Source organism: Triticum aestivum, chromosome 6D (genome assembly GCF_018294505.1).
Source record: "Triticum aestivum cultivar Chinese Spring chromosome 6D, IWGSC CS RefSeq v2.1, whole genome shotgun sequence".
Classification (NCBI taxonomy): Eukaryota; Viridiplantae; Streptophyta; class Magnoliopsida; order Poales; family Poaceae; genus Triticum; species Triticum aestivum.
The window spans coordinates 480411900-480436231 of record NC_057811.1 but is presented as its reverse complement, the minus strand read 5'-3'; the positions used below and the strand labels follow the sequence as shown (position 1 = coordinate 480436231).

The 24332-nt window shown below is 42.8% G+C and overlaps 1 protein-coding gene and 1 pseudogene across 1 annotated transcript; one reads left to right on the top strand and one right to left on the bottom strand.

Annotated features, from left to right (window-relative positions):
- Positions 1 to 6749: 6749 nt before the first annotated feature.
- On the bottom strand, positions 6750 to 11178 carry LOC123142769 (mitochondrial import inner membrane translocase subunit TIM50). Its single transcript, XM_044561530.1, has 11 exons — positions 11123 to 11178; positions 11028 to 11068; positions 10816 to 10910; positions 10013 to 10049; positions 9465 to 9526; positions 9274 to 9372; positions 8494 to 8598; positions 8325 to 8420; positions 7797 to 7953; positions 7548 to 7650; positions 6750 to 7192 (listed from the first exon to the last, which is right to left on the bottom strand). Exons 1-11 carry the CDS (start codon positions 11176 to 11178, stop codon positions 7123 to 7125), a joined length of 921 nt encoding a protein of 306 aa, XP_044417465.1. The 3' UTR covers positions 6750 to 7122.
- Positions 11179 to 13079: 1901 nt separating this feature from the next.
- LOC123146153 (uncharacterized) lies at positions 13080 to 14410 on the top strand (annotated as a pseudogene).
- The last annotated feature ends 9922 nt before the right edge of the window (positions 14411 to 24332 follow it).

Here is a 24332-nt window from a genome sequence, read left to right as displayed (position 1 = left end):
ATATCGATCTATGCCAACCCAACAAACACCTTCGGAGACACCTGTAGAGCATCTTTATAATCACCCAGTTACATTGTGAAGTTTAATAGCACACAAGGTGTTCCTCAGGTATTCGGGAGTTGCATAATCTCATAGTCAAAGGAATATGTATAAGTCATGAAGAAAGCAATAGCAATAAAACTTAACGATCATTATGCTAAGGTAACGAATGGGTCTTGTCCATCACATCATTCTCCTAATGATGTGATCCCGTTCATCAAATGACAACACATGTCTATGGTTAGGAAACTTAACCATCTTTGATTAACGAGCTAGTCAAGTAGAGGCATACTAGGGACACTTTGTTTTGTCTATGTATTCACACATGTATCAAGTTTACGGTTAATACAATTCTAGCATGAATAATAAACATTTATCATGATATAAGGAAATATAAAATAACAACTTTATTATTGCCTCTAGGGCATATTTCCTTCAACCTTGACCTTGTCAGGAGAGTTTTGGTCCTCTCCATCATCTACCACGGCCTTTGTCATTAGGCACTTGTGAGCGTTGCCCTTGTAGTCTTTCATATAGTTGTAGGTGACAGCATCACCACTCTTGTTGACTAGCCTCAAAGTGTTTTGAGAATCTTGAGCTACTCCGGCAACACCACTAACATCATCCGGATCGGATTCTTCATGTGCAACCATTGCTTTCCCATCTCTCTTCTTGAGCTTGGAGTTCAAAGGATTTGGCAACTTATTCTTGGGAAAGGTCTTGGGAAACCTTGGTTTATCTTCTCTCTTCTCATAAGGGAAATTGTGGGAGAAGTGGTTGGTTTCTTCACAGTTGTAGCATTTTCTCACTTTCTTCTTCTGGAATCTTCCCTTGAATTTTCCCGCGCTAAACTTCTTAACAAAGAGGGCAATGTCTTCATATGAAGGGCTCCCATCGGAGTCAATCTCATCACCATCTTCATCATCTTCTTCTTCTTCACTTTGCTCTTCTTCACATACATGCTTGGCCTTCAATGCAAGATTGATCTTTGATGTTGAGGTACCATGCATGGCAAGATTTTTGTAGCATTTTCCTTTGACTCTTCAAATAGTTGGAAGTGGATATGATGTCATCCGGAGTCATTTACTTGAATCCATGGTGTTGTCTTATGTCCCACACCATTTGGTGATGATATGGAGCAAGAGCATGAAGCAACTTGTCCACCAGAAATCGCTTAGTCAAGTTGAATCCATCTTGTGTCTTGTCACACTCAGAAGACTCGATGTCAGCGGTGAGAGTCATGAGACGCTCAAGGAGCTGCTTGGGAGATTCACCTTTCTCCATACAAAAGTTTTGCAATTGACCCTTGGCAATTTCATATTGAGCAAGCCGGAGGGTGGAGGTACCGGTCTGGTCCTCACAATGCTATCCCATAATTCATGGCACTTGTGATGTGTATGTATGGTCTCCTTTGCTTGTCAATCATACCTATCCTTATGCACATGGTTGTTGTGTCGTTGAGATTATTGTCATATATCTCTCTTGGTGTAAAATTCTTTGGGTCAACAGCTTCGTAACCATACTCCAAGATCTCCAACATCTCATCATTTCCATATCGAAGATGATCCTGCATAGAAACTCTCCACAAAGCAAAATCGGTAGTGTCATCAAGTAATGGAGGTTTGCCTTGAGGGTTATACTTTGGTTTCTCTATTTGAGGTCTTGCATAAAGCCAAGGAACACTGGAGTGTTCATTACTAGGAGGTTGTTGGCCAAGTGAAGGAGTAGGCACGGTTGTCCTCGAGGCCGCACCACCCGAAAGTGGTGCAAGCATCGTGGTTAATGTGGCTAATCTCATTTGGACCCAAGGCCTCAAGAGAAGCATCATGATCCTACTTTTGCTTAGCAAGGGCCCGTTCCAGATCCTTGAAAGTAAAGGACTTGGATTCTGTGGAAGCCGCGCCCTTATCCTTCGGATCCGCGACAAGGGGAGTCCCATCGGGGTTCATCTCGCTCTAGGGCGGTTAAGCCACAAGAATAGAGAACGAGGCTCTGATGCCAATTGAAAGGATCGAGATGGACCTAGAGGGGGTGAATAGGTACAATTACAAATTTTAATTGTTACTTAGCAATTTTAGGCAATAATGTGGGATATGAAAGTGAGCCTAACAATTGCAAGTGTGATGCTAAGAGCTAAGCAAGGTAAACAAGTAACACTAGTAGGTGAGTAAGCAAGCACAACATGATATAAGCAAAGACTAAGAGACAAGTAACCACAAGTAGGAAGTTAGGGTTAGGGATAACCGCAACTCCGAGAGACGAGGATGTATGCCGATGTTCACTTCCTTGGAGGAAAGTTGCATCACCGTTAGAGAGGTGGATGTTACCACGAAGGCACACCAACGCCACGAAGGCTCACCCTATTCTCCCTTTGAGACAACACCGCGAAGGCGTTTCTCAACCACTAGTGGTAGACCTTGGGGTGGTCTCCAAACCCTCACAAACTTTCCGGGGGTAATCACAATGGTTGATTCCTCTCCGAATGACTCCTACCGCCTAGGAGTATCCAACCTCCAAGAGTAACAAGAATGATGGGGAAAAGCTCAAGACTTGCTCAAATCCTGAATTCCTTTCGTGCAAAGAAGGGGTAGGAGTGGATCTATCACTTGCTTGGACAACTTCTCACAAATGCTATCAAATCCCCTTGGGATCTAAGATTTGGCGTAGGACAGTGAGAGAGAGAGTGAAAAGTGTTCTTGAGGATGTTTAAAGTGAATGGTCAACTCTCCCACGGGATAGGTGAGAGATATTTATAGTATGCCTCAATAAGTGGCCGTTGGGACCAAATGAGTACAACAGCGTCAGACGTCCGATACACACCGGACGACTGAGGGCTCGGCGGACACCGAATGTCCGGCAGGGACCGGACGTCCGATGTTTTGGCACGGTATAGAAAGTACCGGACGTCCAGTGGACGCCGGACAACCGATGATTTTGTACTGATCAGGAGGAGTCGGACGTCCAGTGGAAACCAAAAATCCGATGTTTTGGTTCTGGAAAGGAGGTACCGGACGTCTAGTGAATACCGGTCGTCCGACACGCGTCGGTCGTCCGACGGAACCAAGGCACAGAAGATGAGATCCTAAAGAGGATCATTTGAGCAAGATTTTAGCGAGACCCCATGTTCCCCTCTTAATAGTGCGGGATCCCTATACTCAAGAGCAAGCATAAAAAGGTGCCTAAGCCAGTAGACTTGTTTCTTCGTTCTTGAGGAAGATAAATATTTCCAAAGTCATAATCCATACACATGATTCTGAGGGGACTAAAACCTGAGATATACTTGACAAACTTTGTTAGTCCCCTATGAGTATATTGTTATCAACATCAAAATATGATTAAGGGCATGATTGCACTTTCACAACTGGCGCTTGACCTTTCTTTGTCCCAGTTGCAAGTCAGACCTCGACTCCCAACTAGGATCCGACCTTTTTTCCAATTACAAGTCCACCTTCGACTTGCAACTGGGGTTCATCTTTCTTTCTAGTTGCTAATCAATCCTCGACTTGCAACAGGAGGCCGACCTTTCTTTGTCCCAGTTGCAATCTCACTCTTGACTCATAACTGGAACCTGACATTTTTTGTCACAGTTGCAAGTTCACCATCAACTCGCAACTGGGGTCTGACCTTTGTTTTCCTAGTTGCAAGTCCACCCTCGAGTCGCAATTGAGGCCCAACCTTTTTTATCCCGGGTACAATTCCACTCTCGACTCGCAACTAGGCCCCAGGATCTTTTTGTCCTAATTGCAATCCACCCTCGACTTGCAACTGGTGTTCGGCCTTTTTTGGTCCCATTCGAGGTCCACACTAAATTTGTAACCGAGGCCCAACCTTTTTTTGTCCTAGTTGCAAGTCTACTCTCGCCTCATAAATTGGGCCAAACATTTTTGTGTCCAAGTTGCAAGTCCACCCTCGACTCGCAACTGTGGCCCAAACTTTTTTGTCTGAGTTGCATTTCCATCCTCGACTTGCAACTATGGTCCATCCTTTTTTGTCCGAGTTGCAAGTCCACCCTCGATTTGCAACCAGGGCTCAAGATTTTTAGTCCTAGTTGCAAGTCCACCCTTGATTCGTAACTGAGGTCCAACTTTGTTTTGTCTCGATTGGAAGTCCACCATCGACTTGCAACTGGAGTCTGACTTTCTTTTGTCCCAGTTGCAAGTCCTCTGTCAACTCGCAACTATGGCTCGACCTTTTCTTGTCCTAGCTGCATGTCCACCCTTGACTCACAACTAGGCCGCAACCTTTTTTGTCCCAGTTGCAAGTCCACCATCGAGCCACAACTGGGGCCCGGCCTTTTTTCCCGGTTGCAATTCCATTCGACTCGCAACTTGCCCCGACAATTTTTTGTCCTAATTGCAAGTCCACCTTAGACTCTCAACTAGGGTCTGACCTTTTTGTGTCCCAGTTGGAAGTCCACCCTCGATTCCTAATTGGGGCCCAACTTTTTTATCCTAATTGCAAGTCCACTCTCGACTCGTAAATGGGGCCAAACCTTTTTTGTACAAGTTGCAAATCCACCCTCGACTCGCAAGTGGAGCCCAACCTTTTTTGTCCGAGTTGCAAGTCCATCCTCGACTCGCAACTGGGGCCCAACCTTTTTTGTCTGAGTTGCAAGTCTACCCTCGACTCGCAATTAGGGCACAACCTTTTTTGCCCGAGTTGCAAGTCCACCCTCGACTTGCAACTGGGGCCTGAGTTTTTTAGTCCCAATTACAAGTTCACCCTCGATTCTCAACTGGTACCCGACCTTTTTTTGTCCCAATTGCAAGTCCACCGTCAACTCACAACTGGGGCTCGACCTTTTCTTGTCCCAATTACAAGTCCACCCTCGACTCACAACTGGGGCCCAACCTTTTTTGTTCGAGTTGCAATTCCAACCTCGACTCGCAATTGGGACTGGGGCTCGACCTTTTCTTGTCCCAGTTACAAGTCCACCCTCGACTCGCAACTGGGGCCCAACCTTTTTTGTTCGAGTTGCAATTCCAACCTCGACTCGCAATTGGGACTGGGGCTCGACCTTTTTTAGTGCCAATTGCAGGTCTACCCTCGACTCGCCACTAGGTGTCCGACCTTTTTTTGTCCTAGTTGCAAGCCAACCATCGGCTCGTAACTGGGCAAACCTTTTCTTTTTGTCCAAGATGAAAATTCACCATTGACATGCAACGAGACCATTGATATTTTTTTTGCCACAGTTACAGGTCAACCCTTGACTCGCAGCTGGGCATGATGTTTTTGACCCAATTGCAAGTCCACCATCTCGCTAATAAAACAACAAGGACATTCAGGGGGAGGGGGGCTTATAGCAATCACTAAGCGTAGCGGGCTGACTATGTTTGTGTTGTTAGTGAGTGGTTTTTGGGAAGCAAACATGGATTACAGGAGCAATATGGGTTTGGGGATCCGATTTAAGGAGTCTTTCTCGCGGTTTGGATGGTTGCAACCCTTTTTTCTCTTCTTATTTATCTATTTTCTCTATTTGGTTTTCTCTTTTTTTTTTCATGTTCGCTTTTTCATTGTTTTGTTTTTTCTACTTTTCCTTTCCTTTCACTTTTATAAAATTTCTTAACCTTTTTCAAAATTATGAATTTTTTTGAAATCATGATTTTTTTAAATTTATAGACATATTTTCTGAATCCGTGAACAAATTTTGAATCATGAATATAGTTTTTCTAATCCATAAACATTTTTTAATGCACAATCAATTGTTTAGTACGTGTTTTAAAATAATCTAGTGTAGTTTAAAAAATCTTCATTGTGTATGGTTAAAAAGTTTATCGTATATAAAAAGGTTCACTGTATTGCAAAAAAATAGTGTGTATTCCGAAAACGATCTTCATATATCAAAGGATTGTTCACAGTATATTAGAACATTTTTGGTATTCGTTAACACTTTTATATTTTGAATTTTTTTATGTAAATTCGTGAACATGTTTTTTTAAATATGTTTTGACCAAACTTTGTTCCTTACTGAAAATTAATTATATAAATATAAAATTGAAAAATGCAAAAACCAACAGGAAAAAAATGAGATGTACTTGTAAATGTGTAATGATCAGACATACTAGCATCAGTTTTTCCACATTTTAGAAAAAAGCGCTATCAGATTTTTTTCTATGGGCAGCTAGTAACCAGTTCTTTTTAGGGGAACTAGAGACCGGATTTACTTATAGGCCGGCCGCACAGGAAGTGCGAGCTGGTTTTTAGTTTTGGGCATTGACAAATTAAAATCAAACAAACAAGAAAAACAATGCAAAAATGTGGTGGCGCTGACATTATAATTAGACGTGAGGTATTATCTCACATTTAGATGTGACATAGACAGGCCCTTTGAATATCTAGCTTTTCGTTCATTTCAGCCACCTTTTGTTCATCTTTAATATTCCCTCCGTCCCAAAATTCTTGTCTTAGATTTATCTACTCCCTCCGTTCCGATTTACTCGTCGTGGTTTTAGTTCAAATTTGAACTAAAACCACGACGAGTAAATCGGAACGGAGGGAGTAGGTACGGATGTATCTAACACTAAAATGCGAATAGATACATCTATGTAGACAAATTTAAGACAAGAATTTTGGGACGGAGGGAGTATGTTCCTCATTGGATGTAGAGTAAAAAGTACCAGTAATACAACAGTATTTCTGTGAGTAAATTGTTTTTTATACACATCAAGAGAAATGTACACACTCCTTATATCCCAAGAGTGACAAATTGGATAAAATGACCCCTCAAGTACTACTCATTTGCGACTTTCCACCTTTAAGAATCTGTGGAAGTTTGTTCGGATAGTGGAGTATTAGTATTAACAAATATCCTTATATTCAATTGCTACCTCAGAGAATGCAATGACCATTAAGAAATGCACATCAACTCAACTCATGTTTTGACAACTAAGTGGCGTGGTCTCAAACTCTTCACAGAGACCAAGTGTTATAGCCTATTCTTTACATGGGATGCCCAAGAATTGGAGAGCGGTGAATTTGACTAGCAACCTAAACTACCAAGCAATTCGACCAGGCAGGCACTCCACAGGAGTCTCAGTATCCTCTTTGTATTAGGTCAATTTGGAGCTTTGTCCTTCCAGCAGATCAGGGAAATATCCGCCACCACTTGCTCTCACGTTTCTTCTGCTGCTGCTGCTTCTGCTCCTCAATCGCCCTGTAAGATGGTGAAGTAATGGCCATTCAGTTCACAGAAGAACAGGTGTGTGTAACAAATAGCTGATCCTAGATAGGCAGATTTTTAAAATCCAGATAGGCATTCTAAGCTCGCAATCTGATATACTCAAGGTCAATGTCCTAATTTTGCATGAGATTGGTGTAGTTCTCAAAGAAGCATGATGCCTTAATAAGGGAGTAGTACCAAAGGCCCTACATTCTTTACATAAATGGCCAGAACAGCATATGCAACCGCCATGACAGTCCACAGCAAATGCCACACAAAAGAGAGATTCACTCGTATAGTTACACTGATGATCCTGCAGTACAAATGTACAACGTAACCATGTGCTTACCTCTGCACTTGTTTGCATCGCTCATAGAACTCTTTAACAACATCCTTCCCTTGATAAGAAGCAACCACTTCATGAAGATCAGCAGGCCTTACAACATCAAGAGCTGTAATATAAAGGTTAGCGCCGTTAACATTTAAGCACTTTGAGGTCAGACTCAGAAAACAACAAAGATACCTATAACCACATGGTAATGCCGTAATACAGGAGATGTTTTTTTAGGGAATACAGGAGATGTGTTGGTACACTTACACTCAAGAAATGGACTCAGATCCCGCAGTTCAGTGTCATTAGTTTCAAGTTTCCATGGTTTGATATCCAGACAATTTTCAGGTTGCAGGAAAGATTCAAGAGCATGCGCACTTATGTACAGAACTCGTGCAGGATTTCTGTTCAACCTTGACAGATCCTGGTAGCATGACAACAAATATTAAAATGAGAAATATCATACAGTAATAAAATGGAAGGCTAGGTGATGGGTCACATATCAAATAATTGACCCAATGAATAAATAAACAGATAAATACACAATTAAATGGTTCACTTTTCTTGAAATGCCCAACAATGAAAATTATCTACAATAAAAGCGTCGATCTTAATTTACAATAGAAAGAATACTATAATACTATTAGGAGCACATACCTTGAGAAATGATTCAAAGGAGATGATTAGTATAAAACAGCACAAATTGAATGATACTCACTATTAATGACAATGTTTTATTCTTTATTATGGAGTATGTTTATTCCTCAAATAGTAAAAGCCAGGTAGTCTCCATACCCGAAAGTGTATACCCTTCCGGTACTTAGTTGCAGGCCTTGATAATTTGTGTATACGTCCTGTTTGGTCGATCCTTTTAACCACATCCTCCACATCCTACAAATGAAAATGTAGACATTAGGGTATTACATAACAGTCTACCTGAAGGATTAAGTTAAAAACAACTTACCTTCTGCAGTTGATCAGAATATACAACAACTTCATACAGGGTTGACATACGTTGCAAAAAAGCATCAACTCCTGGTCTCTTGAATGTCTTCAAGCCTGTCTCAGGCTTCACACAGAGAGAAAAGCATTACATTGATATTCCTGAATTGCACAAATAGGAAAATACAAAGAGTATAAAAATTTAAAAGGCAAATTATGCATTATCCTATATGATGGAACTAATAGCAACATGGGCAAGATGAGTTGAGTTCAACCCTCAGCCTGCTATGTTATCATAAGGCAATGGAAAAACTCATGAACATGTTACTCCCTCCGTCCCATAATATAAGAGCGTTTTTGACACTATACTAGTGTCAAAAAGGGTATAGTGTCAAAAACGTTCTTATATTATGGGACGGAGGAAGTACATGCCTAGACACAACCAAGCAAATGAGCCATTGTTGTTCACGCGTACGGTAGCACAACAGATACTATTCTCATCGTATCAAATAAAGAGATATAAATCCTATTTATAAAGTTACACATAAATAGTTAGGAAAATAATAGATGGAGATAAGATTAGTTTTCCTTCAATTAGAGATGGCTTCATATTGCGCTGCACTTGTTAGCACATTATCTGACAGTAAGGAAAATAAGCTGCTCGTTGCCTCCAATATGGACTTGGAAGTCCTTTTTTATAATGTAAATATCAGTCCATATATGATAGTACCACATTGGCATCAAATCCTAAGACTGGGTTATATTCTTGGAAAAAATCAACAATCAAATAACATGACTATACCTCCCAATCAGAATATACGAGGGTCTCATTAAGATCAAGAACAAGGGTAAAGACACGCCGCTCCTGCGGATCTAAGTCTGGCAACAGTTTTTCCATGCCCTGTCAGACAAATATTTGGCGTGGTCATTGACATTTGCTAAAAATACAACTGTAAGATAAAAAAAATGAAAATATTGTAATTCGTTACTAACCAAAACATGATCTTCAATTCCGCCCCTAAGATCCAAGTAAAGCTCTATTGATTTAACAGGAACTGCAGTACCAAAATACACATTACTAGCATTAAGTGTCTAGTCATAGTAGTGAATGACCTTTGTGAATAATTAAATTTTGGGATATGCAAAGGAAAAGATGACAAGAATTGCCTAATAATTGTAGAATGACACCTATTTAGGAAGAAATTGTGAAAAGCTAAAACAGCATCTATTGTGGAACAGAGGGAATAACAGCATAGCCATATTCAATTCCAATCTTCGTTGCATTCACTGAGGACAATTTTTTTTAATTTATTACTTACTATAATCTTTGTCGGATCACTGTTCAATCAAGTGTTTGGAACGTGTACAAAAGCATCAACCGAGGGAAGGAGTGAGAGGAGGTAGAAAACAAACAGCAAGAGAGTAAAATTTATAATATGGCAATCTTGCCGTCCAAAAGGAAAAAATATTTCAAGTAAGTAGAAAAGAAGAAGGCAAGTATAATAACAGTAATGAAAGAAGGAAGATGCCATAGCTTGTACCTTTCATAGCTGTTTCGTAAGCCCTAGCCCGAAATTTCTGCACAAACAAAACACAGACACTCTAGTATTAGACATAGTTTGCCACACAACAAGGCTGCTAGCTGAAATCAAGTGTCAATTTCCAATGGCCTGTTTAATTTAACATGACCTGAAATTATTGTAACCTAATATAAAAACGTTTTTGACACTAGTGTAGTGTTAAAAACGTTCTTATATTTTGGGACGGAGGGAGTATATTTGAGAAGAGGAAGACCAACTTTGTGGGTAACCATTGTAACCTAATCAGCAAGTACACATCCAGTCAATGTGCATGCTAGCATCACCATCTAGTCATAAAGCGCATCCAGTTCTTAGTTACGCCTAGTCAAGAGTCAAGTCAAGCTTAACTTTCAGGAAAGTTAACGCACATTTCCATGCTCGTCGACCAAACAAATTGCATCAGCATAACATGCAATTAGTCATGCAAATGTGCAATGGTTTCAAATAAACTCACACATAAGGAACCTAAACATGCCACATCCAACTGACAACAAGTATGAATCAATATGAATGAAGGTTCACATTAAAACATGGAAAATTAGTTGTGCAGAGGTTCGTTCTATGGATCCAAGGAAACTTGCATATCAGGAAACTACAGGAACAGTCAACACATCTAGTCAATATGCATGTGGATATCACCATCGATCTACAAGTTAGGCAAAATTTACAACAAACAGAGCTGCCAATAGGCCAATCAGGTACACCATTGCCCCTAGCGATAGCGAACCTACTCCAGCAAGCATGGCATGACATTGGGTAATTACCTCGAATTCTGACGCGTCCTCCGCGATGGGGATCGGGGTGGTCATCTCCTTCCTGAACTCCAGGGTCTTCTGCTCGACCTCGGCCAGCGAGTAGGCTGAAACAAACGGGAAGGACAAACAAGGCAGGGTCAAGCAAAAAGCAGAACGCGGATGCAAACCTAAACCCCTGAAAGGAAGCGCCATAGAAAAGATCAGGGCCGCGGGAACCGCACCGTGGGTGGCGTAGCCGAGTAAATAGCATAAAACTACCACTTTTCGTCCTATTATTCCAAAAAACTACCACATTTTTTTTGTGACTGATAACTACCGAACCGGCGTCGGCTGTTTCAAAAAACCCAAAACGATTTTAGAGTTTGGTTTCATTTCGGCTAACCGAGACAAATATCGAGCCTACCGAACTTAATTAGTTCGGTTATTAAAACTAAAAACTAAAATTATATATAGAAGTATAAAAAATAAAAATTCAGTTATTTTGGTTTCGTTTTCGTTCGATGTTCGATCCCTCGGTTTTTATGCCCATGCCTAAAAGAAAGGAGGTGTGTGGTACTTTTGCTTATGTGTCACACCATTACCAAACATTGTTGTCCTAAAATAAATATAGTTTATATTGAACTTTTATATTTTATATAATTTTTTATCATGCTACATTTTAATGAGTATATATATTTCTATTTCTTAGTTGGCACAACTAACACATAAAAATGATGAAAATTATCATTTGTACTGCTATTTGTATTTTAATATATATCACTGAAAAGTAGACTTAAATTGTGCAAAAATTAAGTTTTATTTTGTTTCTTTACTTTTCCGATTATCTTGAAATTGGAATCTCTTAAATGAAGAATAAAATGAATAAAATTGCATGCCTTTTTGACTTTATATTCAACAATTGGATTCGTAACATAGTGAACATCCTTCGATATTTTTTTAGATATTTGTCAAAAAGTATGGACTAACATATATCTTAATAGTGGTTCTAGTGTATTATTAGGTAAGAAAATTTATAAGAAGTTCTAGAGTATAAATTAAACTACTGGCATGATGTTTTACCAAAAATGTATGTATGAATTTAGAGTACAAATTGAATTTAGAATTTTTCTGAATAATAGTGTTTCTAGTGAATTATTAGAGTATAAATTAAACTACTAGCATCAGCCACTGGTTGAGTAGCCGAGAGACCTGAGCGGACTCTTTCGATCACACCTCCTAGAGGTTAAGGATGAGCAATTCAGAAAAAACTTGGTGATACCCGTTTTTTAATCTCTTCGGGAGAGGATGGCTCATGGCCCGACTATGGGCATATCATCAAATTCTGTGTGGCGATCTACGACGCATGGGCTTGAGTGGATCAAGTTTCTGTGTCACTATCCTTTGTGCGGAACGCCCGATCCGATCAGATACCTTTCATGAACCAAGTTTGTGTAGCTATGCATTCAATTTTTCTTGGGAACCCGACTCGTGCCACGGGGGATGCCCTGGGTGCTCCTTGCTCTACACAGAACGAATATGTGATGAGTGTCACTTCACTCGGTTTCCATTGGGTGCTGTGCACTCGGATTATCATCATGTTGAACGCATGGATTTTCTGACTCTGAACTGGCTTGGCAGTCGAATCAGAGCGAACTCCTCGACCTGGCTGAACACTTCAGCCGACTGGAAGGAGAATCGTCCAAAGTCATCATTGCAATTCTTTTTGAGCTGTCACGTCAAAAAATTTGGCGTGTTGTTAGACTCCTTCCTGATTGGGTTGTGATAGCAGACTCCTCGGCTTCTGTGATCTGACTGACGAGAAATCCGATAGTCTCTTTGCATGTTGTTGGGTTTAAATGTTGAATGTATGGATTCCCACGCTTGTGATTGATGTTTTGGCTTCCCCTTATTAAATGTTATATACTCAGAAACAAATTTTTTAAGTCATGAACTCTTTTTCAAATACATGAACATTTTTTTGTAAATACAAGAATACTTTTTTTAGTTGAATGAACATTTTTTTTAAATGCATGAACACGTGTTTCTAACTATATGAACATTCTTCAAACCCATGAACACTTTTCAGAAAATACAAGAAGACATATTTCTAACTAGATGAACATTTTTCGAAAGCATGGACATCTTAAAAAAAAATTCATGTACATTTTACAAAATGCTCGAACATATTTTTAAAATACCATGAACATATTTTCGGCAATGCGCACGACATCTTAGTTACAAGGCAGTAACAAAATACAATTTTTTTGTCGTGGCCGCAGATAGTCACAATTCCTAAAACATTGTTATTTTTTCCGGCGGATATGCCCACCACCAAATCGGAATCGGCGGCTAGCCGGCGGGGGTCGAAGAGGAGGCGGCGCTCCCCGTCCGGTCCAGATGGATGGCCACAAGCGAGAGGTGGGGAGAAGGGCGCCGGAGGAGCCGCGGCCTCGGAGCAGAACGCCGCCGCTCGACTGATTAAGGCTAGGGTTTCAGTCAATCAGCCGGCCCCGCCGCCCAAGCTCAACGCCGGCGCGGACAGGATCAGCGCTCTCCCCGACCACCTCCTCCTCGAGATCCTCGAGCGCCTTGACCTGCGCGAGGCCGTCCGCGCCGGGGCGCTCTCGAGACGGTGGCGGCGCCTCCCCAAGCACCTCTCGCGCGTGGACCTCGACGTCGCTCACTTCCAGGGCGCGACGCCGCTCGAGGCCATGGACGCGTTCACGGGTGCGGCGCGGTCGCTGCTCGCCGTGGTTCCCCTCCCCGAGAGTGGCGCCCTCAGGTCCCTCATCCTCGGCTTCTTCATGCCTTCCCCACCTCACCTGAGCACCATAGGCCGCCTCGTCCAGGACGTCGTGAGCTTGGGCCAGACCGAATGCCTTGAGTTTCGCACGTCCCTGCCGCCCCCCGAGCCGCTGCTCGATGAGATTGCGCGGCAGTTCATGTCCTTCTGCCGCGCCTACCCGGTCGCCTTCTCTTGGCTCACGAGTCTTGCACTCGAGCGCCTTGTATTTGACCATTCTGACATCACCGAGCTCATTAGCGCTTGCGGTAGGCTCAGGCACCTCAACCCGTGTGCCTTCAGACTAGTTGATCCGCACTCCGCGCTCTAGATCGACGTGCCATGCTCTGGGATCCAGGAGCACCTGCGTTGGGTGCATGCGGATCGAGCTCATTTCTGTCCCTAAACTTAGGAAAGTTTGGTTCCAATATTGGCTCTCCCATAACCCTCCACTGAGCTTTGGCTATGTTCCTGAGCTTCGCGATGTAAGACTCTCTTGTAAAGCCCAGGCATGGCAGGAGCCATTCGTGCTGAGCGAGTGCCTGTCAAGGAGTGCCAGCAACCTGTCGACACTTACTCTCACTTTCGGGTGCCAAATGGTACAATCATTTCTGCGCACCACTTAAATATCTTCTGCATCTACATTCCATATGTTCTTCTCTACCAATTTTAGTTGTGCATTTATGTTCTTGCTGCAGATTTGGATTCAGCCAGAACATCCGAAGAAGCTCACTGCTATGTTCAGAAACCTGACCTCTGTGTTTCTTTGGGATATCTTCAATGAGTGTGATCTGAACTGGACACTGTTTATCCTTGAAGCTGCACCTGCCCTAGAGAATATTGCAGTTAGTGTTACTTAACCTTCTTTAATTCAGTCCAGATCTTAGCATGTCATGACTTATTCTACAATTTAGAATGATATGTTTTTCGGATATTCAACATTAAAAACATACCAGCAAGTGATCTAATTCTCAACTACTCACCAAGTTATCACAAATACTTACAAGCCACACTGTAATTTTGCAGCAAGACAAACAAAAAAACTGGATTGTATCTCATGTTAAGAGTTCTCCAAAAATTTGTCTTATGTTTTTTTTTTTGAAAAGGAGGGAAGCCTTGGCCTCGGCATCGAGTGATGCACATAGCCCTCTTGATGAAAATTCTTTATTACAAAGTACCTTGGTCGAAGAAAATACGAGGAATATAGTTGTAATTTCATAAGGACTCCGAAGCATATCTCCGTCGTACTTTACCTAGGATTTTATTCATGCATATTTCTCCAAAACTCTATAGGGCAATAAACTTATATTTAATTGCAATTGTTGTTACCTTGTCCTTCATGGGTTGTTGGCGTGTTTAATTAACATGGGTTATTTACATTCTATGTCCTTGCTTGAAGTTATCTCGACATTCATGTATTGAGACACCCAAGAATAGTGCCAAGAATACCAACATGGTGTGGGAGCCATCCAAGGATTTGAAGCACCTGAACTTGAAGGTGCTGGTGATCTGCGGGTGCGAGGATGAAGACAACGTGACAAACTATGTAAGGCTTGTCATGGAACGAGCTGTGGGGCTGTTGTTAATCCAGCTGCGTGGTGAATTCTCATGCATGGTCTGCAACGCCACCAACCTTGACAGATCCAAGGCGGAGAAAGCTAGCAGGCACCGGATTAAGGAGCGACTCACGCATGGATCATCCTCATCTGTGGAGATAATAATCTGATATGGTCAGGGAATGGTAGTCTCATAACGCTCACAGCTTGCAGGAGCTAGAGCAATGACTGCGTGAGGCACATCCAGTAGTGATTCTGATTTCTAGTTATTGATAGCTTAAGAATACTTGATTGGTGTGGACCTTGCGGTGTAGCTAAATTATGTGTGCTGTAATCTGGTCGCATGGTTCTCTCTTTCAGTTTACCGAGTAACTAATTGCCTATTTGTCTACCTAGTATATGATGATTTGTTTGACCTGGGATATTCAAATTCTTGACTTGTTTTTCTTTACAGGAAAAATTCTTGACTTGTTGAAGCTCTCTATTTTTCAGAACGCGTCTTTGCCACCTTGTCTGGACCCAGATTGTGGTCTTTGGGAAACATTCTGGTGGTAGACTTTGCTTTCTGAATTTGTCTTCGTCACTATGACCGAATCAATGGAAGCGAAGGTGGACTGCGATGACGGTGTAGGAAAGGGAAATTGTGAACCTTTTTGTTTCCAGTCTTATATACTCACAAACTCCATGTTGTATGCTCATTTCAGCCAGGAGGGTGTCATTCAAATTCTTGATGGGTTCTCTGCTTGGAATGTGACTGAATGAAAAGGGTGCAAATTAATTAATCGAGTTCTGCTCTTTTATATCTGATGAGTGGAAGCCTGTCGCAATGCTCATGGGAAATGGAAGACAGTAATCTACAGCTTGGTTCAACGTATTGTTACATTCGGCCAGAGATACACAACAAGAGGTCCATGGTGCGAATTTTCGTCAATGTGAGGTTTAACCAGGCCTGGAGATGGTATTTGATGGATGGCACTCTTCTTTTTGCACGCCTCGAAGAAATTTGCAGCTCTAGCAGGAACTTGTACCACATCAATATGCCAACCTGCGCCAGCGGAAAAGAAATCTCTGCTAATTGATTTTAAGATGATCAGAGGTTTTACACTACCTACATTACATTACAGGGGAGGCAAATTTGGCTAGACTGTCTAGAGCCAACTATTGAAACATAACTAAGCTCCCAGCTTGTATGTAAAAATTTGTCAAGCAAAATTTCTTGTGCTTTCCGGAACAAATAAAGCCATCTAAGAGAGTAAAGGTGAAGCATAACAAAGTCCAAATCATTCAAGAGAAAGTTGTCATGAATATGCTCCCTCCGTCCCGAGTTACTTGTTACGAAAATGGATAAAGATCATCTACAACTAAAAATACGTCTAGATATATTCATTTCTGCGACATGTAATTCTGGACAAAGGGAGTATACGTTTAGCTAATAACAAATGAAACTTTGTTACCAACAACAAAATGACTACCAATGACATGTGTGCGGTTCAGAACCAGTTGCTCTTGCAGGGGGTTTGGCAGCTTTAGAATGAAAATGGTGCGATGGGGAGTAATTGATACTTTATTTTGCCAGGAATTTTCGACTATATAATGTTGGCTATAGATAATGTGGCAACAAGATATAGCCATCAGTTGGCTCTATTATTGTCCTTGCTCTTATATGCATGTGGATGGGCTTCCACTGTTGCTTCCATGTTTCATTATTATTTTTATGACCTTTCATTGTTTCTTATTCCTATATGTGGTTATGTGATTGGTAGAATGCTGATTTCGGTGTCCACCACTAGTCTCCTTTCATTCAGCGCAAGTTTTTCATGAGGCTAGTGAACTGAGGTGAGGTGTAATGTTCCACATTTGTAAACTTGTGTACTACATATTCCGAGAGCTCCATGAATGTATTGATTCACCGAATAATGGTACGCCAATAAAGCCAAATTGCCAACCGTGATACGTTTTTATGTGTAGATGTGCTGGATAGAAAAGGTGTAAACAACTGTGCCGTTCAAGAAAAAAAAGTGTAAACGGATCGAGCAGCATGCAGCAAGAGTGCGCTGGAAAAAGTGTTGCGTACGTGGTTTCCGTTGAAAGAATCATGTCATGCAGTTGCCATTCATGTACCCTCAAAAAAAAAAAGTTGCCATTCATGAACTATCGCTCGGTCGTTGGAAGCCCATGATCCCCATTAGTTTGTCATGCGAGACGCATGCATCAACCCACTGTTCTATCTAGCTCGACATAAGCCAGCGAATTGATGGCAGCTTCGAATTGAGTCTCATGTGTCCTAGACAACTCTTTATTTATCATTTCTATAAAAAAAATGGTGTTTCGTTCTTGGACATGGAGTTTAGGATTGTACTCCATGTATCTTTACCAAGAAAATTTTAAAAAATGTGAAGAAAAAACATTTGATGTGAGCGCCAAAAAAAACAGCACTCTGAAAAAAGCTCATTTTTAAACATTTTGGTGCGTACATCTTTTTTACCCAAAGCATCATGAATGTGATCTCTTCACTAAAATGTATACGCGGGGAGAACACTCAAGAATGTCTAACATTTTTTTTAGATTTATTCGGACATGGAGTTTAGGGATTGTACTCCAGGTATAAAATAGTGTCTCTTATGTAGTACTCCCTTCGTTCCTAAATGTAAGTCTTTTTAGATATTTCAAATGGACTACAACATACGGATGTATGTAGACATATTTTACAGTGTAGATTCACTCATTTTGCTCCGTATGTAGTCACTTGTTGGAATATCTAAAAAGACTTATATTTAGGAACGGAGGGAGTATAAAATAGTTCCCTAGTAAATAAAGGAGTACAATCCCATGCAACTCTTTATTTACTATTTCTATAAAATAGTGTCTCTTATGATTTTTTTATGAGTTGTTGGCTATGTGCACTTTGTTATCTAAAGGCCAGGCATTCATTCGTTGCGGTTATATCATTTCAATACAACATCTGAATGAAAATACCCTTTACCAAAAAAAAATTCAGGGTTTAGACTACAATGAACATCATGCCAGGAGCGGTTAAGGCCTACAATATAGATGGAAAACTGTCCTAGTCTAGGCACACTAAATCGTAGCTCAACATAAACAACAAGGAGATATTTCGCGGAAGATAAAACACACGAGGAGATAATGTATGCATGATATAAAAAAAGGGAGATAATGTACCACGTGAGGCGTGACTCACCCTTCCAATAAAAATGAAACCACTTTAGAGCTTAGCTTTCAGCAATATAATGCCATCCACGTTCTGGCTGCAGTCTATACACAGAATGGAAGTCCGCACAGAAATAAACACATCACTTGTCATTACCTACTACGTGCATTACCAACATCAGGGGATCTGGACTGTAGTAGCAACCGTGTCAAAGAAAAATTTCAACCATGTTTACAATTTTTTTGTACAAGCAGGTAGTGTTTTGTCAAGGCTGGTCTAAGAAAAAAAAGGTGTAAACACATAAAAACTCACCTTCCTCTAACAAGCTAACATTCTTGGAACCGTTTCCTGTCGCGACAGAAAGGAGGCGACAGTTTTTCCGGATCCAAGGTGCCCGCCGAGGATTCAGCCGCTCCCCTTCCTCTCTGATTGTCGTCTTGGCGTTGCAAGGGGGAGGGAGCCCTAGTTTCTCATTCGGGCGTGTGTTGTAGTCCTAGGTTTCTATGTTTTCGAGTTTCCTTCGTTAGTGTCATGATGGGCCTGATGCCAATGGTGCTCATAGGAATAATTGTCTTTCCAGCCCGTGCTCCTGCTCGTCGGAGGTGTTGCTGGCGCCAACGAGAGGCTTGTGGAGTCCAAGCTGTTGGAGCAACTTCGATCTGGCATTGTGTCTTGGCGTGATGGCGGGGATGTGCTGCTCTTGGAGTGCGGCGATAAATGACTGCTACGGATTTGTGGAAGACGGTGGATGATCCGGTCATCTGTAGAAGGGTGGGTTGGTGTTGGCCCCGGATCCGGCGTTGAAGAGGCTCAGAGGGCTCCTCCGACCGATGTTCCTTATCGGGCTAGATCCAACCTTCCAGGGTTGGCGGCTATCGTGGTTCGTTAACATCGCAAAGTGTGGGCCAACTTTTGGTGCTCTCCTTCTCCGGCAGCGGCGAAGGTCGTGGGTGCTTGATAGTTGCAACAAGGGCGGTATGTAGCAATACAACCGCTTGTATCCTCCTTGTTTTCTGTTGCATGTATGTGTTTCACCTCTGTATCGTTACTATTATGAATACAAGTATTGTATGCCTACGGGTGTACATCTTCAAAAAGAAAAGAAAAAAGGCGTAAACAGTTGTGCTATTTTTTTGTTAAAAAGCTTTAAACAGTTTTTTTGAGTGGAATTTCTTTAAATAGTTTTTTAGGGTTTTTTTAAAACAGTTGAGCAGCATGAAACAGAGCGAGTGAGCATGCAGTACAAAACTGTGTTTTCCTTTTTTTTTTTTTGAGGAACTTTTTTTTAAGGGGGAAACCAAGTTTTATTCATCAAAAACCACAAATTGTGGGATACATCTTGGATCAAGAGGTTGGCCAAACCAAACGTGGCGCCCCGGACCCAAAGAAAGCGATGACTTGGCTAGACTATGTGCCTCCATATTGGATGCACAAGACTCAAAAATGAAATTACATTGGAAAGAGTTTGCTAGTATTTTTATTTCGCTAATGACAGCTCCAGTGCTGCCCCTACATCCCTTATTGATATCACTGATAACTTGCTTGGAATCGGATGAAATCACAAAATTCTATAGTTGGAGATCTGCCGCCAGTGCCAAACCCTCTCGGCAAGCGATCGCTTCCAGAGCTTCAGGGTCGTCCAGACCTGCAATCACCAGGGATGAGCTGCCAAGATACACGCCGGATTCGTCTCTGCAGACCGCCGCTGCTGTCCCCCTACTACCCTTGCGGACACCAGCATCCACATTAATCTTTGCATGGCCTTGAGGAGGAGCTATCGGCCTTCCGCTCCTGATCGCTACACCAGCACCAGTCACCTGGGGTGGTTTGACCTTCAGCATATCTAGTTCGTCAATAAATCTGGTGATGAAACTGTGTGTAGAGTGAGGACTTTGAAAGATCCCTTCATGAATCGCCTTCCGTCTCGCTGCCCAGATCGCCCAAAGCGTAACCGAGAGCTTCACAAAGAGCTCATGTGACATTGACTCCATCAAAGTGAACAGCCATTGTTTGGCGTTTGGTTCGGTTGTAGCTGCAAGATTTTCAGTGAGCTCCACATCCATCAGTGACCAGATGCATCTGGACATTGAGCACTCTATTAGGGAGTGCCTCCATGAATCGTGAGCACCACAGATGCCGCAAGCACTTGAGCCACTCATATGTCTGTGTGCCCTCACATCGTTGGTAGGGATTGAGTGTTTGGACAATCGCTAGAGAAACATCCTCACCTTGCCCGGCACTTGAGTTTGCCAAAGTTTCTTCCAGGCTCCCTCCTCTCTGGACGTGCTAGAAGGTCCCGCCATGCTTTCCAGCCATGCCTCTCTTCTAGCTCTTGTCGCCACCAGCATACGGTAGGCTGATTTAACAGAGAAATTTCCATTCTTTTTGTAATGCCAGCTCCAGAAATCCGGAACATTCATGGTGCACAGCGGAATTGCCATTATTACCCGAACGTCCATTGGCATAAAAACTTCCGACACCCTCTGTCTGTCCCATTGGGCTGACGTGGCATCTATGAGCTCTGAGACAAGTTCCGGTGGGTTCTGTGAGATGCACCCATACGGTCTCATCATTTCCTCGCGTGGCAGCCAGTTTTCTTCCCAGATTCTTGTCGTTCCCCCATTGCCTATTCTTTTGATCAAACCCAGCTTAAGGGTATCCCGCCCCTCGATCAAGCTCCTCCATATTTGGCTTGGGTGATTCCCCAAATTAGCATCAAGAACCGAAGTGTTTGGGTAGTAGATGCTTTTCAGTAGACGAGCACTTAGGGAGTCAGGGAATTGCAGCAGACGCCATGCCTGCTTGGCCAGCATAGCCATATTGAAAAGTTTGAAATCCTTAAACCCCAAACCCCCCATACCTTTGGGTTGTGTCATAGTCTTCCAGGAGACCCAGTGTGGCTTGCGCTTACCATCTTTACTTCCCCACCAGAATGTCCTGATAAGCATATTGAGATGCTCACATAAACCCCGTGGAAGCTTAAAGCACGACATTGAGAAAACCGGGACCGCCTGTGTCACAGACTTTACAAGTATCTCCTTTCCTGCTGAAGACATAGTATTTTCAATCCAACCTTGAACTTTGGCCCATAGACGATCCTTTAGGTACTTGAAGGCTCCATTCTTTGAGCTCCCCACATCAGATGGCATCCCCAAGTATTTTTCATTTAGAGTCTCATTCGATACACCCAATAGATTCTTGATCTCCAGCCTTAAGGTTTCAGGGACCCCCTTGCTGAAAAAGATAGAAGATTTACTATGGTTAACTAGTTGGCCCGTAGCCTGGCAATACATGTCCAGCACTAGGTTCACCTAAGTAGCGGCCATACCATTAGCCTTAAAAAACAGCAGGCTGTCATCTGCGAATAACAAGTGGTTAACTGATGGCGCCGACGGTGCCACCTGCAGGCCACTCAAATTTGATGACTCGTCTCTAGATTTTAGGAGGCATGAAAGGCCCTCTGCTGCTATTAAGAATAGGTATGGGGATATTGGGTCCCCTTGTCTGATTCCCCGTGTAGGAGTAAATTCCTCAAGCTTCTTACCGTTAAACTGGACAGAGAACTTCACTGTTGTTACCAGGCCCATGACGATATTTATCCATCTTTATGTGAAGCCTAGTTTCACCATAATTACCCTGAGATATTCCCACTCAACCCTATCATAGGCTTTCGCCATGTCAAGTTTCAAAGCGCAAGACTGGTGCTTTTTTGCTTTATTTCTCTTCATGAAATGTAGACATTCATACGCCGTGATGATGTTGTCTGTAATCAGTCTCCCTGGCACAAAGGTTGACTACTCTTAGGAAATTATATCCGAAAGTACTAACTTGAGCCGATTTGAGATCACCTTAGAGGCAATTTTATATAAAACGTTGCACAAACTTATCGGCCGGAACTGAGTTAGCAATGTAGGATTTTTTACCTTTGGGATCAATACTAGGATTGTATCATTAATGCTGGCTGCTGACTCATTACCTTCAACAATCCTCAAAACTGCTCTTGTGACATCATCTCCGCAAATCTCCCAATGGCGCTGGAAAAAGTGTGCTGGGAACCCATCCGGGCCGGGCGACTTCGTAGGAAACATCTGAAAAAGAGCCGTCTTGACTTCCTTGTCAGTATAAGGGGCATTAAGAATCTCATTCATACCCTGAGTCACCTTGCGCGGTACCGTCGAAATCACTTGGTCCATGTTCTGTACACCTTCAGAGGTGTATAGCGTTTTATAAAAGGAAGTCGTTAAGGCTTTCATCTCTAGTATATCTTCTGTCAGCTGGCCATCTTCCCTCTGGAGTGCTTTTATCTTGTTCTTCCTCCTTCGACGACTGGCTCTAAGGTGAAAGAAATAAGTGTTTTTATCCCCGTGCATTAGCCACTCTAATCTAGCTCTTTGGCACCACAAAATCTCTTCACGATGATATAATTCAACCAGTGTTTCAGTTATTTTTAATTCCTCATGATTGGGGCCGGATCTTCCTGGGGCTGCGCGCATCTCCTGTAGCCTGCGGAGCAGTCCCGCAATCTGCAGCCGCACATTCCCGAAATGATTGTGATCCCACTGAGACAGGTCGCCTGAGACACGCGTCAACTTTTGCCAAACTGAGTCCACCGAATCCCTTGCTGCTGCTGTCCCCATCCGGACGCAATTACTGCTGCATGCGAATCATCTCTCTCCCAGCAGAGCTCGTACTTAAATGGTCTCGGTCCGCGTGCACATGCATGCACGTCGCGGAAACTAAGTAGCAATGGGACGTGATCGGAAGTGGTAGCTATTTTATGTTCCACTGTTGCATCTGGGAAAGCCATCAACCACTCCGGATTTGCTACCCCTCTGTCCAGCCGGACTCTGGTGTACGTTCCACCTGTCACCATTCGCTCAAAAGTCCACTTGTTTCCTCTGTACCCCAAATCAGTAAGGCCACAAGTATCAAGAGCATCACGAAACAAATCCATCTGTGCTTGGCTTCTGGCTCCCACTCCATCATGTTCATGTGCATGTAAAACCTCGTTGAAATCTCCCATAACCACCCATGGCAGATTATGTGCTCCCACAATTCTGGTCAGCATGTTCCAAGTTTTGTATCGTTCATTTACCTGTGCCTCACTATAAACAAACGTAACTCTAGTTTTGACGTCCACCATCTCTTCAACGGATACATCGATGTGATACTCAGAGTAACCAAGAATTTCTAGCTTTATTTCCTCATTCCAAAAGATACATAGTCCTCCACTCCTACCCGAACCGCTCACTGCGAAATTTTTACTATAACCTAGTGTCCCTGCTAAATTCTCTACTCGAGAGCCCTCTAACTGTGTTTCAACAATACAAGCTATAGAGGGGGCAAATTGCCTCGTGAGATCACGAAGCTCTCGAACTGTCGCGGGTTTGCCAGCCCCGCGGCAGTTCCAACACAGGAGACTCATTGCGCCTGGCGCGACCCCACTTGGGGGCCCGCCAAACGCGCATCAGGGTTCTTGGTAGGAGCTGAACTCTTTGGTGTAGAAGTCTCGTTTGCACTTGAGCTGGGTTTGGTCCTCTTCGACTCCTGTTTCGAGGAGGGACTTACTGGCACTTTCGGTGGTGGAAGCATTGGGGCTTTGTTCGTCGTGACAGGTGTAGGGGGAAGCTGTGGTTTATGAATAGGCTGCACCAGAGCCCCCCTCTTCCTGTTTTGATCAGCATCTTCCATCATGACATCACGTTCGTGATCCTCTTCTTCCATGTTATCTCCCAATTCCATACTGTTATATTGGGTGGCGCCACGGCCCCGACCACCACTAGAGCGACCTCGGCCCCTTCCACTCCGGTTTCCTCTGCTTTTGCCAGGGCCTTGACCAGGTCCTTTGAACCATGAAGCTTTCAGGTCCTTGAAGACCAGCGCATTCTGTGGCCATACGCCGTCTCCACACTCCTTGAAAAGATGCCCTAAATAGCCACATACCGCACACCAGTCCGGCAGCCTTTCAAATTTTACCCTGAAGATTACACGCTGCATACCTTCCTTCTTCTTGATCACCAGTGAAACGGCATTCTTCAAG

Bases quoted from the DNA above. Each gene is read 5' to 3' on its own strand.
- LOC123142769 (XM_044561530.1), bottom strand. From the start codon at position 11,178: ATGAAACCAAACTCTAAAATCGTTTTGGGTTTTTTGAAACAGCCGACG. The intron at 10,911-11,027 runs GTGCGGTTCCCG...CGTTTGTTTCAG, and splicing joins ACTCGGCTACGCCACCCACG to CCTACTCGCTGGCCGAGGTC. The intron at 8,421-8,493 runs GTAAGTTGTTTT...TTTCATTTGTAG, and splicing joins ATTCTGATCAACTGCAGAAG to GATGTGGAGGATGTGGTTAA.